At 38.1% G+C, this 16,566-nt stretch overlaps 1 protein-coding gene across 14 annotated transcripts in view; it reads left to right on the plus strand.

The window, feature by feature from the left end:
• Positions 1–16,566, plus strand: part of ACACA (acetyl-CoA carboxylase alpha) — a 335,341-nt gene that overhangs the window by 189,916 nt on the left and 128,859 nt on the right. For all 14 annotated transcript variants that reach the window (XM_024234623.3, XM_054536750.2, XM_054536755.2 and 11 more), the window contains 4 exons: positions 787–900; positions 2,135–2,248; positions 3,633–3,722; positions 5,394–5,512. In XM_024234623.3, coding sequence (XP_024090391.1) covers positions 787–900; positions 2,135–2,248; positions 3,633–3,722; positions 5,394–5,512 — 437 coding nt within the window. The remainder of the gene's footprint in view (positions 1–786; positions 901–2,134; positions 2,249–3,632; positions 3,723–5,393; positions 5,513–16,566) is intronic.

The following is a 16,566-nucleotide window of genomic DNA, read 5'->3' on the forward strand; positions in this document are numbered from 1 at the left end:
AATAAACTGATATTCCACTGGACTCCAGTAAGAATATTTCTCTCAGAATATGATTGGGATTATTTTCTTAACATTTTTTACTTCTTAGAAGAGGAAGGACCCAATACTGAATAAACCATGGTTTCTATAGTAGGAGCCTGTTTTTTTCCTCTAATTCAGCTAAGGATTCACATGTTTAAGTATCATGGAATGATTCTTGGTACAGGAAGAAGAGAAATGATTTGGGATGCAGAATTGCCAACATATGAGATGGTGTTTTAGTTACTGTGTGTTTATAAATAAATAATTTATTCTTGTGTTTCTGTTTTGCATCCTCCTGGGTTGCTGAAAATTTGGTTTATGAGATCAAAACCACTGGGGTGGTTCTTTTTGCCTTATATCTACCTTCTTTCCAAAAGTGGGAGGGGAAACAGGAAGGCCTTTAGTCCCTGTTATTTAAAACTTTCTCTTAAAACTGAGACATATGTATTATTTCTTACTCAGAATCCCCTTGGCCCCTTTTAGTGGTCTCTAATGATTCCTTCTGCGTGTTAAAAGTATAGTGTTGATTTATAAGGAAATACATTAGGAATTTTGAATGAGGGATTTGGGCTGCCTCTCCTTAGCCAAACTTCCTCTGGGATCTTCTTTACCACGTTGTTTAGGGTAAAAATAATAGGAAGTTTGCATTTTCTTATTAATCCAGCTGGGTTTACTTTGTTTTCATTCCTTTTCTCTATTTTAAAATCCTATCCACCTGTTCTTTTTAATATGGCTATCTATGTTCTTTTTTACATTAACAATTAGGATCAGTTGTGTGGCCGGGACCCTACTCTCACTGATGAGCTGCTGAATATTCTCACAGAGCTAACTCAACTCAGTAAGACCACCAATGCCAAAGTAGCACTTCGAGCACGCCAGGTAAGGACATTTGTTGGTTTTCTTAAAGGAGGGATGGCTTTCATAGATCAGGCAGTCCTAGACACAATGAATTTTTGCTTAATCACTTTACAAAGAACATGTTATTTTCTATATATGTGTCACATTTTCCTCAGAACAAATGTTTTCATGTGGTATGTTTTTTAAAGAGAAAGGAAAAGATTAATGCTGCGTCTCTTTAAAATAGAAGCCCTTTCCCCATTAAAAAATCCTGGTATCATTCCCTTCCCTCCCTAGTAGCCCTGTGATAGTAAACCAGGGTCAGGTGGAGGAAAGGACACTCAGGGAAGAAAATAAACTCAATATTTCTTACTTCCCAAAGGGAGCTTAGAAGCAGATGAAAACTTCCAAGTGTACAGGAAATAATCAAGTGTGGAAAGCAGAAAGACAATGAAATGAATCTTAGGCGGTAGCAATCAGAACAATCCCAGAGAAGTCCAGTTAGTTTCACCCTGCAGTCTTCATTTCCATTCCAAAAGGTTTCAGCAGGGAAGCCAAGAGTTGGCACTCCCTTTGTGTTTCAGTGCATGGGCATTGACAAGGAAGCAGCATTTGAAGCTGTTCAGTGACCTTCTGCTTTCTCTACAATTGTATCCATGTCAGTGAACTACTCAAAGCTATTGAACCTCTCAGTGACCTGCTGAGGGTATTCAGATCCTACCGTGTCACTGTTTGTTTGTTTGTGACACTGCTTTCACTCTCTCTGCCCCTCACACGCACTGGTGTTACTTCCTGACGCGTTCTCCTTGGTGCTGAGTACCTGGGGCTGTCAAAGCAGCTTTCCCTAGTCTTTCTTTCTACTTCAGAGTTGTAAAAGGCTAGCTCTGCTGCATCTACCTTCCCCACAGCTGCTCCCTGCCAGACCTGATTCCCAATTAACAGCTAGTCATGCAGTCCCTAGGACCAGCAGCTTTGCAATGGTAAATCATATACACTGATGGAACTTGATGGAAGCTGTGTTCTCTCCCTTCCCCCTATCCATCATGGGAAATTGGCCACAATGCAAATCATGGTGAGAGTCAACTGAGATTCAGTATTTGGTGGCACTGGCTTTATGTTACAGGACCTAGAAGTTGTTTTACTTGGTCTCTGTTTTATCTGTGATGCCTGCACTTACAGATTTATATTTATTGCTTTTGTATCAGAGCTGCCTAATAGGAGTCTAGAATAATCACTCCCTGAGGAACGTGTGCCTCCTATTTTGTTCTCACTCTAGGTTCTTATTGCCTCCCATTTGCCATCATATGAGCTTCGCCATAACCAAGTAGAGTCTATCTTCCTATCAGCTATTGACATGTATGGACATCAATTTTGCATTGAGAACCTGCAGGTATATATATATATATATATACATATAGCCCTTTCCTGCCTATCTGGACTCTTACCTCCTTTATTCTCAAGCATAGTTTAAATAATTAATCAATTAATTAATTTTGATTTTCCATGTAATGGAGTTTCATACCTTGACTTTCTAAAATGATTTATACTTATGAATTTTTTTTCATACAAATACTGTTAGAATTGTGGTTTAGCTTAAAAATCAAATAGGCCTGCCTTGATAGAAGTGTCCTATTGAAGTCTTTATCTTTGTACTTTACCTAGAAAGTATTCTAGGCCAGAATTAAATGACAAGGCTGGTTGATTTCTGATATATATATATATACACACACACATTTCTCTGATGATTTATGATATTTGAATCAGATGTGTACATAGGTAGTTGTTACTCTTCTGGAGGCAAAGCTATTTAAGTATCGTTTAATTTTAATTTTATGTTAATGCTTATTATTAAGCTTTATAAAAAGCCCATCTTTAAGAGATTATTGGCTAATTTTACTACTAATCAGAAGGACCACCGCAATTATTTTTTAAACATTATCTTTTCAGGAATGACTTTATATTTTTCTACCTGGGAACAAGGATACCATTGTTATATCTGGCCCAGGGGAATCTTTAGACTTTCTGTAACATTTCTTCCTGGGGAATCTAGAGGGGAAGAAAGGATGTTTTTTCTTATTTGGTTAATAGCTGAAATCTAGGGTTTCAACTGGGGTTCAAATCTAGGGTTTACCATAGTGGAGTATTGAGACAATATTTATTTTATTTAATTTTTCTGAGACAGAGTCTCACTCTGTTGCCCAGGCTGGAGTGCAGTGGCATAATCTCGGCTCACTGCACCTCCACCTCCTGAGTTCAAGTGATTCTTGTGCCTTGGCCTCCAGAGTAGCTGGGATTACAGGCACTCACTACCATGCCCGGCTAATTTTTGTATTTTTAACAGAGACAGGGTTTCGCCATGTTGGCCAGGCTGGTCTCGAACTCCTGACCTCAAGTGATCTGCCCGCCTTGGCCTCCTAAAGTGCTGGGATTATAGGCGTGAGCCACCATGCCTGGTGAAGACAATATTTAGAGAGTTCAGATAAATGTCAGAAAAGAATAATAGTCATAAACACTTATATTAGCATACAAATAATGCATTGTTAATTCAGTATTCTAAGAATTTTACATGTATTTACTCATATAATACAACGGCCCTATGAGGATAGGTATTTTATTCTCTCCATTTTGTAGCTCAGGAAGCTGGGGCACAGAGAGATTATGGCATTCAGAGACAAAATTCTTAGGTTTCACTAAATGCTTCAAATGCCAAATAGTGTCCATTGAAATTGTTCTCCTTTTGATGTAAGGCTTAAGCCTGTCTTTGTATCTTCTAGAAACTCATCCTATCAGAAACATCTATTTTTGATGTCCTACCAAACTTCTTCTATCACAGCAACCAAGTAGTGAGGATGGCAGCTCTGGAGGTAAGTATTTATGGTAATGGGACATGACCTTTTCCTTTGTTTCTAGCTGCTTTCTTCTGTCTATTTGGCTGCCATGTCAGTTCTAGTTCTCTGGCCTTAAGGTTGGTTCTTAAGGGTAGTTAGTCTCTTTTCCTCTGAAACAGTACGTGCTTACTCAGATACTTTGCTCAAGTGTTTCATCTGAACTCGTCACCAGCTTCTAGGTTCCAATCACAGGAAAATAGCTGCCAGCATTTTTCAGTAGTTTCTATTTTCCAGGTATTTGAATTCTCCCATTTCATAATGAGTTAGGATTCCTTGTAACACAAAAAGCGAAAATACATGGCTGATCAGAGCATGTGTCATCTTACCATTGTGTGATTTGGGCCAAATTAAAATTGATTTTAGTTATGTTTTGGATTGTCAAGCAGCTCTTATGAAATACTTCCTCAAAGGAAAGAAAGTAATAGCATTTAATGAACTGTGTTTTAGGTATTTTATCTTTCTCATTTAATCCTACAGTTACTTTAGGAAGTAAGAAGAAAGTGAGACTCTGAGAGGTTAAGTGATTTGTCCAAAATAACATAGATAATAAGTGGAAGAGTTTGCATTTGAACCCAGGCTAATCTGACTCCAAAGACTTCTGTTTCCGCTACAGCACACTACCTCATTAAGCACAAAAATTGCAGGCCCTGAATACCACTGTAAAGTTGCCAAATAGATGTTTTTTGAAGATGGGGAAAAAGAGTGTTTTAGATGATTTTATGTAATGTAACATCACGGTAGTCTGTTGCCAGCTCTTTTGTGTTACTTTTTATTTGTACTCTGTGGTAGAGTGTAAATTATCCTACTCAGTAAACGCCAAAAGTTATAAAGCATTTAAGTGTTTTGTAGTGTTTTCATGTCATTTAATGAGAAGCTTCCTTATATACTTCCCGTGCCATAGAATCTCAGGTAGCATTTTATGTGCATGGCAAATTTGCTGTGAAATGTGTGAGGTTGGACTGACAGTTTTTGCAGAGATGTAGCCTATTGCTGTTTCTTTTTTTAATTTAAATTTATTTTTATTTTATTTTATTGCTGTTCCTTTAACCCTTGAGTCAAGTTTGTGTATTTGAGATATTATATGTCAAATTATGTCTTACTGCTTATGCCTTACTGCTTTTGATCAGGGTTTGCTGAAAACTGATTTTGAGCGGGTAGAGAAGTCGGGGAGGACATTAAAACAAAGACATGAGATAGTAAAAGAGTTGAACTGTACTGTGATTGCTTGTGTCTTCTATTTTCACTCTGTAAGTGGCTCAAAATCAGCACCTCTCATTTTTCTCACTGCTTAATCTTCTGTTGAAATGACCATGCTTAATAGATTAACAGTTGTAGTTCTATATGCTGTCTTTTGCTAAAGATTAAATCTTCTCCAGGGTTTAGGTTAGTGTGGAAGAAGGTTTACAGTGCACATAGGTGTCCAGCAGAGGCAGCCTAGTTTTGTTTTCATTAGTAGTCGTGGTTATAGTATTAAGACTCCAGCTTTATTAATTAAAGCAAGATATGTACGTATACATAGGGCCTTGGGACTTCTCTTCCCACAGAGCACCTTCTGCCTCAGATACCTCGTTTCAAGACTCTTTTTCTGGGCTATTTTCTTAATTTCTGTTTTTGAAATTTATTTACTGAGGGTTTCTTTTGAACCAGGTGTATGTTCGAAGGGCTTATATTGCCTACGAACTTAACAGTGTACAACACCGCCAGCTTAAGGACAACACCTGTGTGGTGGAATTCCAGTTCATGCTGCCCACATCTCATCCAAACAGGTGAGTTTGAAGTGGTATGTGTACCCGAGCCAGCCAGGGGTATACCATGAGAATCAAGGGGAGTAATGTGTATGACAATTCCATGTTTTTTTAGTTAGAAATGTAGGGCAAAAAATGAACAATATGAACCATAAGAGAAGAGCCTTTTGGTGCCCACTTCTTTGATCTAAAGAGAAAAATTATGGTCTAAGTAAGATGAAAGTTTAGGATTATTCCATTCGTTCTTGCTTGTATTATGTCACTGAGGAAATAGTTTTTCTTTTTTAAAAAATTAGAAAGAATTTACTAGCATTTTACTTGCTAGAACTTTGCCAGAAAAATCACTCTTTTTAACAATTTAAATCAGCAATTAGACCAAAAAAATATTTTGGGTGGAATGCTTTTCTTTTCTATATGTTTGCTATGGGTTGAGGTTATACCTGAGCCAGTTTCATTATCTTCCTAAAACAGACAACCTGAATTTAGCAGTTGAAATTCAATCAGTTTTTAAAAATTACATTACAGAACCAAACTTCTTAATCTCAAATAAATTACTGAATTAAGCCATGATAATTACATTATTTGTCCCTTCCTGTGTCTTTTAAAAAATAAAATGTACATATGGACATTTTTGTTTCAGAATTGCTTTTGTTTTAAAATGAAAATACTTTATCTTATAGGCTATCTTTTAAAAAGTATTCTAAGGCAATGAAAATCTAGGAATTCCACCCACACATAGGTTCATCCCCTCCTGTGCTTTCATTCTTTTTAGTAATACCACAGGAAATATAAATACCACAGCCAATCTTAACCTGCCCCTCTCCATTTCTTCTTTATGGCCTTTGGTTCTTCACTTGGTATTACAAAGTACTGTGTCTTTGGGGAACCTTAGTTATAGACACCAGAAATGGTTTTGTTCTAAATTGCCACTTCACCCAAAGCAATAGAAACCCTTTCTGGAGACAAAGAAGTCTGTGCTGAGACTTTTGGCCACTGGATGCCACTGTTGATCCAGCAGAGGTCGGCAGATGAGCAGAGGCATCTTCAGAAAAAGTACCTCTCTTCTTTGTCTCAGAATATCCTTTCACTTCTCTACCTCGAAAATACCTTATGGCTGGCAGAGAAAAGCATATATCCTTGATTTAGCAAGCATCTCTCGGTACATTTTTGCCTCCATGGATTTCAGAATCTCATTTTCTAGAAACGAATGGTTGTCCTTCAGTGAGCGGCAAAGTACTCATGGCACACATGGGCACAGCACTCAGTCTTCTTTCTTTTCCTGCATTCCTTGAATAATTGTAGAGAACTACACGCTATACTTAATGCTCTTTGTAATTCTCAGGGCAGTTCTCCTTTTCTTCCTGCTTTCTCCTTCTTCCCTTTGGGCAGTGATTTGTAGTCAGGCTGCAGGGCCGCTTCTGATTTCCTTCCCTCCTCATCACTCTCCTTGTCTTTCTTAATTGTTCTCCCTGTCCTACTTTTTTTTATTTGAGGATATGTCCAGTTTGGTGAGGGAATGTTGGCTGAAAAATGAGAGAAATTCTTCTTGACTGCTTTGTTAAGAAATCTTATTCACCTTTCTATGTCAAGAGTGTGAATCTTGGTTAGTTCAATGTGGTTACAAAACTTATATGCCTGTCCCTCCCAACATCTGGACATGCCTGTGGATAAAGATCAGACTTGAACATAACAGTAATCCTGTAATCTCCCTGAAGTCTCCCTTCTAAACCTGCTGGACTATTATTGTTATGGTCATCATTATTATTGGTGTAACTGTGAAGGTGAAGATAATTGCAAAATAAAAAGGAAAAATAAAATCATCTTTGTGAAAACCAGAAAAATGTTAAAATTGCTTTAATGTTTTTTGGATCTTAAGTTCTTTTCTTTAGGATCAAATGATCAGGTTTGATCATAAAATGATGTATTCAGTTTCAGAGTGTAGCTTGTTCAGTTATTGCAGATTTACTACTTGAATTTAGTTTTATAAGATTATATACATAATACATTATCTATAATATATATGAAAAAAATATATTTTATATATATAAAAAATATATTTTTCCCCCAAATGTTTTTGTTAAAATTTGGATTTATAACCTTATTGTGACACCAGCTGGTGTACTGCAATTGAATTCTGACACTAGCCATCTGAAGTTAGATCAGATGCCACAGGCTAAGGGCTCAGTCCACCACCAAATTGTCTCTACTTCAGATGGGGCCATAAGTGGGGTCCCCTGGCCACTTGCACTTCTGACCAACTGGCTACAAATTTGAGGGTCCCCTCAATTTTCTCAGTTTGATAATTCCCGAAGAACAACTCACAGAGTTCAAGCACTACAGTTTTATTGTCAGGATCAGCCAAAAGCACGAGACGCTTAGGGTGAAGTGTGGGATGGTCTCAAACACGGAGCTTCCCTGTTTGTTCCCTGTGGAATCAGAGTTTATCAGCCCTCTCAGCACATCCATGTGTTCACCAACCAAGAAGCTCCATTGACCTTCAGTGTCCAGAATCGGGGCTTCATTACGTAGGCATGCTTGATTAAATCATAGCCTACATGATTAAACTCAATCTCCCCTCCCAGAGGTCCAGCCGGCTGAAAGCCCTCAACCCTCTAATCATATAGTTGGTCTTTCTAGTGACCAGCTCCCCTTCTGAGTCATCTCATCTCTTAGCATAAACTCGGGTGTGATCCAAGGGGCTTATAAATAACAGTGACACTCCTATTATTTGGGAAATTATAAGGATTTAGTCTCTCTTCCAGGAACCAGAGACAGTGGCCAAAGTCTTTATTATACAATAGGCCTGCTCATCTTAAACAGACATCTAAGCTCTTTTAGATTTAGCTAGTTTTGAGCCAAGTACTTTTCTTCTTTTTCTAACTCCAGTACTTTTTTTGTGTGTTATTGTTTTGATCAAGCAGGCAAAAAGCATATTGTTTCTCATTCTACAGAAAGAAGTTACAGAGGGTTACCAATATTTGTTCCACTCTGTCCTGTAAGGCTCAGTTATGTCCACTAACCTCTAGATTAATGATTCTCAGAATTATCTGAGGGGTAATTTGAAAATACACATATTGGGCTCCTGACTTTCAAGACCCAATTCATTTTGGATTAGAGTCCAGGTGACCACTTTGAAAAGCTCCTCTGAGCTCTGATGAACAGCTATAATTGACAGTTACTACTTCTAAACCAGTACTGTCAAATAGAAATATAATACAAGCTACATGTTATTTAAAATTTTCTATTGGCCACATTTAAAAGAGTAAAAAGAAACAGATAAAATTAATTCAGATAACATCTTATTTAACCCATTATATCTAAAATACCATTTCAATATGTAATAACAATTGTTAATATTTTTTTCTTTTATTCATACGGTATCTTTGAAATTTAGCATGTATTCTATACTTACAGCATATCTCAATATAAACTAGCCGTATTCCAAGTACTACCCTAGCTGCATGTGGCTAATGGCTGCTATATTAGACAGTTCAACTTAGACCAAAAATTAATTAGGACAGTCACATTGAGCCCTCTTTTTTTTTTTTTTTTGGTTACTGGTAGTGCTCGTAGAGAGAGGAAAAATTATTATTCTTATGTTGCTTATTCTTAGTAGTTACAGGAATTATCCACACTTGATGTTATAGATGTTACACTACAATATTTTATGCATGCTTTAAAAATCAGTGAGAATAAAGAAAAGGCATATGAATCATACATATTTTACTTATCAATGCAAAACAGAATTTTATATTTTTCCCAATTGAGGTTAACAAACCAATTTTTTTTTCCCCCTCCCATAGAGATGGGGTCTTGCCATGTTCCTAGGCTGGTCTCAAATAATTCTCCTGCTTCAGCCTCTCAAGTAGCTGGGACTACAGGCATGTGCCACCATACCTAGTACAGACCAAAAATTATTGGGGGAGAAAACAGGTTTTTTTTTTTTTAGATAGAGTCTCACTCTGTCGCCCAGGCTGGAGTGCAGTGGCACGATCTGGGCTCACTGCAAGCTCCCCCTCCTGAGTTCAAGCGATTCTCCTGCCTCACCCTCCCGAGTAGCTGGGACTACAGGTGCCTGCCACGACGCCCGGCTAATTTTTTGTATTTTTAATAGAGATGGGGTTTCACCGTGTTAGCCAGGATGGTTTCGATCTCATTACCTCTTGATCCGTCTGCCTCAGCCTCCCAAAGTGCTGGGATTACAGGCATGAGCCACGGTATTTTGTTTAACCAATTTTTTGTGTTTTCTTTCCTTGCACTTGGTCTTCGCATTCCTAGCTAGGTGTTTTTGAAGTAGACAGAGTTTGTCCAGCACATCATTAGAAGTGTCTTAGTAAGCTGTAATATCAAAGCAAGACTGCAATCTCATTGTGTGTGGAATTCCATTCCTGCAGCTTTTTTTTTTTTTTTTTCGAGATAGAGTTTTGCTCTTGTTGCCCAGGCTGGAGTGCAGTGGCGCTATCTTGGTCAACACAACCTCTGCCTTCCAGGTTCAAGCAATTCTCCTGCCTCAGCCTCCCGATTAGCTGGGATTACAGGCGTGCGCCACCACACCCCACTAATTTTGATTTTTTAGTAGAGATGGGGTTTCTCCGTGTTGGTCAGGCTGGTCTCCAACTCCCGACCTCAGGTGATCTACCTGCCTCGGCCTCCCAAAGTGCTGGGATTACAAGCGTGAGCCGCTGCACCTGCCCTTGTTTTTGTTTTTTAACTCCTCTTACTATAATTCCCAGTCACGCAGTTTGTTTTTGACTGTGATTTAGCCTCCATAGGTTGGGGTGAAACATGGCACTCTGTCTGCAAACTGGCAGCAGAGTTTTTTTTATTTGTTTTTTTGTTTTTTTTGTTTTTTTTGTTTTTTTTCAGGAAAATCCCTTAGTTGCTGTTGGGATTGAAGACCTGTATCTTACTTATTAGGACCTGTTTTGATTTTTAGAGAAGTGGGCAAAATATATTACAAATGACTAGGGGAGCCTCTGAAAAGGGAGAAGACACCTGTTTTTTAGCACACTTGAACAGTTGCTTTGTAGTAACATATTTGGTACATTTTTGTTTTTGTTTTAATTCATCATAGGACTTTGCATTGTTTGACATGTGGTTACTCTTTTTTGGTATAATTCGACTATTTTTAGGAAAAAAAAACTCCAATAATTTTTTTAAAAAGCAGATTACTAAATAGTTTATTCCTAATCTGTGTGACTTCCTATTTCATCCTTCTTGCTAGGTGTGCATCAGTTGAGGTATATTATCTCCTTTTTGATCTTCTACCCAAGACTTCCAAATTTTTTTTCTGGGGACTGTAGTTCCAACTTATTTGACATCTGTAGGTCTTATTCAGCAGAGGATCCAGTTACTAGAACTTCACTCAGGGAAGCTCCTGGTCTGGATTTACCCTTTACTTCTAAAATTTCCTTCACTTGAACAGCATCTGAAGAGATTTTTCTGATTTAAGCATAGTTAGAAACATATTTTTATATATATACATATATATGCACACACACACATATGTATATGTATATGTAATGCATGTGTATGTTGTGTGTGTGTGTGTGTGTGTGTGTGTTTCGTTTTTTACCTTCTTAGCATTTAAAGGCTGTGTGATTCTTTTTGAGGGGAGGGGATTTTTTTTTTTTTTTAATGTGTCATTTTTTAACTGACTTGTGTTCTTGAAGGAGAAGTGACTATCTCAAGTTGTTTTCATGGTGCAGGAATATTCAGGGCAACTGGTCTATACTAAGGGAGCATTTTATTATTGTGCAGACTTCTAGAACCTAATTCTCTCATTGAAGATTCTGTGAGCCCAGCCCTTTAGTGAGTTTTACATGACTTAATCCTGGAGTTCAAACTATATCATTGAATATTCCTTTTTCTCCTTCTTCCCCTAGTGAGTCTCAGGGTTTAGAGCCCAAGTTTTGTATATGTCTGTCTTTTTTCCTATTCAGAAACTTAAGTATCACTCACTGGTGCTGGAGATGGGAAAGCTTGTTACACTGAAGCATCATCCTGAATGTCTGTATTTTGCACAATTCATTGAATCATTTGACCTTCAGGATTTCACTAAGCTTTGGGCATATTAAGTGCCTCAGGATAATCTGGAAACAAATTCTTCAGTCAACTAGTATTTGATCTTTTAGAATATAGCTATATTTATACAAACATATGTAAAGTATATTATCTCATAAATTGTGCCTATGCATATGACTCTATATAATATAATATGACAGTCTGGGAGTACACAATTTAAAACTCCAAGTGATTTTTATAATTAATATACGCTAGTGAACATGAGTAATCTTTTTAACCTTTAATCTGTGATTCAAATAAGAAGCATCACATTTGATGCAGGAGATGGAAGTGTACTTTGTTGTACGTTTCCATACATATATAATGGGTGAGGACCTATTGGTGTTTATTTCCACCTATTTCGTAGATGGAAATCCATGCTTTAGTTAAGTGGGATTCCACTGTACCTTCTCTGCTATTTGCTACTTGTGAATTTGGCCTTCTGTGTTATAATGTTTTAATTCAAATACTTCTCTTTTATCAAGTCTTACCTCCAGAAGAGGTTGGCTGTGTTTTCCCCGATAGCATGTGTTTTGGTCATGGCTGAGTTTAGGCTGCTTGACATCCATCCTCAATGTTCAGCTGTTGGTGGGTGGCCTCTGGACTTTTTATTCATAAGGAAGGTTAGAAATCAGGAGCCTTCCATGTGACTAACTGGTAGCCAACTGCCATTCTCAAGAATTCTGATAATCTTTAACACCCAGAGATTAGACCTTTCTTTGGATAGTACTGATATACTCAGACGTCATCCAACTTGTAGCATTGTTTCTGCAGTGGGAGCACTTGTTGTAGTTAGCAAGCCAGAATGAGCTATAAATAAATGAAATCTTACAGTGCTTGCTTCCTTCATTCAGGGTAGTCTGCTGATAAGATGCAAGTATCTGGCAGAAGAGAAGATTCTCAGCAGGTTTAAGTGCTTACCAAAGTGCTTTCCTGTATCTGTGGCTCAGCTTCTAGTCTCTGCTGTGTTATTTTGGCACTCTAGACTTGTAAGATTGGAGAGTTGAGTTTAAAACTCTCAATATATCATTAGGGTAGCCCAAGGTCCCTTCTTGTCAAGGAAGACTAGCTGAGTCCTGGGGGAAGGAAAAGCAGAATCCAGGACACCTGTAAATCCCTGTAGTTTTGTGCTGTGGGTTCACAGCTAATTATATAGCAGGCAACAGTAATATGCTGTAGCTCTGTTGGTATACTTGTTTCAGAAAGAGCAAAATCTTCTAGCAGAGCAAAGAAGGGGCTTTGGAGGGGCTGCAAATGAATGAAGTAATGATCATTTTATTGTAAACTAAAGCTCTGCAGTAGAATCAGGGCATCTGAACTGCAAGGAGGTGGTGGGGGAGATGCCAGTAGAAATACATGGTTCAGATGTGTTTTACAGTTCTTGATTTGGATTCTCCTGCAGAAATATAGTCACGCGAAGAGACCACCACTGGTCACAGCCAGTCAAATTGCTCTTTCTCCTATGGTACTGCTGTTAGTGGCTGCTAGTAGGTTATTCAGCTGACCTCTTCTGATTCTGCTTTGCTGCCTGATTTCAAAAGAGTTGCCCTATACTGGCTTTCAGTCACAGCTTGATGTAACCACTGCTTGTTTGCATGCATCCCCATCATTTTCATATAGGCTCTTTTTTTTTTCTTCTTCAAGTTAGGAAGCAAAAGAATCAGGAGCATTTTTATATGATAAAAGATTTATGTAGGGCCAGCTAGAATCAAGCCAAATGAAATTCAGCTGGAAGGGATGGTAAAAAGGCTCACAGAACTTGTGGCTGCCAGAGAAGTCAGTGTTCTTTAAATTAAAGAGGGTTCAGCTAGCAGGCGGCAACTCTGACTTTGCATTCATATTGAAGCAAGCTCTCCAGCCATTCTGGGCAGGCAGAGCAATAAAATCAGAGGTGACTTAGTGCCAGGAACCTCAGAATTCACAGGATTTCTCTTGTCTTTCTCTAAAATCTATATTGATGTGGAATGCTAACTGGGAGAGCCGAGATGAGAAAATGCCAGGGGTAGATTGTCGTTTATGACACCATATTGAACAATGTCATTGAAAGCATCCTCTTTGGTTTTTTGGTTATCACATCTGTAAAATGGAGCTAATCTACTAGAAAGAAAGTGGTTCTAATATTTATCAAATGTTGTAAATGAAGATTCATTATAATAAGTGTTTTGAATAGCCCAAACAGCAGATAAGAAGTGAATTTATATCCCATTTATGTATTTGAAAATATACTTGATTGCCTTATCAAAGATTGAGCAATTTTACTTTCTTTTTTTTTTTTTTTTTTTTGAGACTTACTTTGTTACCCAGGCTGGAGTGCAGTGGCATGATCTTGGCTCACTGTAACCTCTGCCTCCTGGCTCAAGCGATCCTCCCACCTCAACCTTCTGAGTAGCTGGGATTACAGGTGTACTGTGTGCCACCACACCTGGCTAACTTTTGTATTTGTGTGAGTGTGTATGTGTGTGTGTGTGTGTGTATAAAGATGGATTTTGGAGATGTTGCCTGGGCTGGTCTTAAACTCCTGGGCTCAAGTGATCCACCCACCTCAGTCTCCCAAAGTGCTGGGATTATAGGCATGAGCCACTGCACCCGGCCTAATTTGACTATTTTTGCATGATGAGTATGCAGTGGAATGTGGCAAATTTTATTTCCAGCTACATAAATGGAATATTTGACTCCTATACAATCTCTTCCCTTAGTTGTGTGTGTGGCTTTTTTTTTTTTTTTTTGGTACAGAGTGTTAATCTAGCTTTCTGGTGTATCATAGTAGTGTGCGATATGCCACATTTGTCATATTCTTAAATTGACCATATAGCCCTTGTATAGGATGAAAAATATGTAGTGGCCAGGTTTGCTGGCTCATGCCTATAATCCTAGCACTTTGGGAGGCTGAGATAGGAGGATCACTTGAGCTCAGGAGTTCAAGACTAGCCTGGGCAACATAGTGGGACCTTGTCTCTATTTCTTAAAAAAAGAGAAAGAAAAAAAAAAAGGAAACATGTAAATGATCATTATGGACATGACTAAGTATTTATCTGTTAATAGACAGTTTATCCTTCCTTCCTTCCTTGCTTATCTCCCTTACATCCCCACAGATTCTTATTCTACCAAAGTGGATAAGCTGGCTCTAAACCTACTTACATGATTGATTTGGGACCATTCCTTTAAAAATTAGAGATGTTGGAGTTTTTGCTTTTTGCCCCATACTGTGTAGATGGTGCATAATTCTTATAACAAAGCAGCAGGGAGCTCTCTGTAGGAGCTTGAGAGTTGCTGGTGGAGAAAGCCTGGCTTTTTGTTGTTATTGGTGTTCTTTTCAGTTCAGGCCTTTTTCTACTGAAAACATGGCCGTCATCCTGTGAAGACTCCCAAAGGGATTAGAATGTAGCTACAGAAGCAGTTAGGTTGTTTTATTAGATTAGGAAATTTGTTAACAGTTGAGAGAGATTATACTGGTTTTTAAACTCTAGAAACCTGGATGAATGGAACCTGAGGTTTCCTTGGTTGTAGAGTTCTCTCTGAACTGAGATTCATGGTAAGAAACTGTGCAGGTGGCCCCTTTCTTTAGTATCCTTTATATCGTAAAAGGGAGACTATTCTCATTAGCATCTGCGGTTAGTTTTCTGTTCAGCTGTACCTCCCTCTGTTCTAGAACCTGTGCATATTTTTTCTGTATTGTTGAGGCCCAAGTACGTTATAACTAAGGATCTCTTGTAAAAATAAAACCCACCCTCCTGAGTGAGAGGCTTAAGGAATCCAAACAGCAAAGGTTCAGGTTTCTGCACTCGGAGGTTGCTCTTGCTGTCTTATGAATTCACTCTGTGATACAGGTTTGATGCAAAGAGCATTTCTACTCACAAATCACATGAGGTATACAGTTTGTGTGCAGTGATATGTCACAGCTTTTTATTTATATGGCCTGCTCAGTCTATTCTGCTCCTTCTACTGCCATGGAAAGTGCATCATTTTCCTCCCTCTATCTTCCTTCCCACATATCATCAGCACCACCCACTATGTTCTGCCCATTAAGTCCTCTGTGTGCTAGAAAACCCCAACAGTGATTAAATGCTGATAAAAGAATGTTAGAAGGTTAAGATATCAACCAATCAGCCCCCTTACAATGCCCCTAAATTGTAGGTGGTAAGTATAACTTTGCCCATTTAACATTGAAAATAAAGGTTTTTATTTGTTTGATTATTTTTCAGTTGGGGAAATCTTTTAAAAGGAGTTAGTGGCAAAGGCCAAAGAGAATGTGGGAGATGTGCCTTGCAGTTTCCTATTCTTATCGTGCTCTTTCTTTCATGATTTTGGCACATTATAAGGAAGTTCTATGGTAGTCAAATTTAGATAAGGTTTTATTTATGAGAGGCCTAGAGTTTTTAAGCTAACAGCAATTTTTAAAATCATTATGACCCTAAACTCATTTAATTACAATGTATTAATTAATTTTAACAACTTATACTGCTCTGATCATAGAATCATTTATCATTATTTTCCTGCATGATTTTCAGTTCTTTTAAGCTCCTAGAATACAGTACCTTCCCCTCTGCTCTTCTTCGTGGGAGGAAGAGTATGGTTAAAAAGACTTAGAACAGGTAGCTGGGAACCCAGATTCCTGGATACTTTTCTTTGGTGGAGAATTTGTAGGTCTGTCACATATCCTGGATAAGCGATTAAGGTAGGAGGAGCTGTGGAATCAACTTCCCTGGACCTCCTTATTACACCTTCAGTAATAGGAACAAGAAAGAAGAGTCTCTAAGAATCCTGTGAAGAATTATATTTCTTATTGAAGCTTAAGTTAATATACCATATCATATAGCTTAAATTAATTTTCATCAGCCTGTGTTTTACCACTACTCTGCATTTTTTTTTTTTTTTTTTTTTTTTTGGTAATAGAGCTATTTTTAAAATCCATGGTAAATACATTTTGACCCTTTCCATCAACAGCTGCTGTGGTGAGGTAGGTTAGGAGCATGCCACTTTGGAGGCATCCTGGGGGTTGAAGGGTAATGAGC

Source organism: Pongo abelii, chromosome 19 (assembly GCF_028885655.2).
Source record: "Pongo abelii isolate AG06213 chromosome 19, NHGRI_mPonAbe1-v2.0_pri, whole genome shotgun sequence".
NCBI classification, from domain to species: Eukaryota; Metazoa; Chordata; class Mammalia; order Primates; family Hominidae; genus Pongo; species Pongo abelii.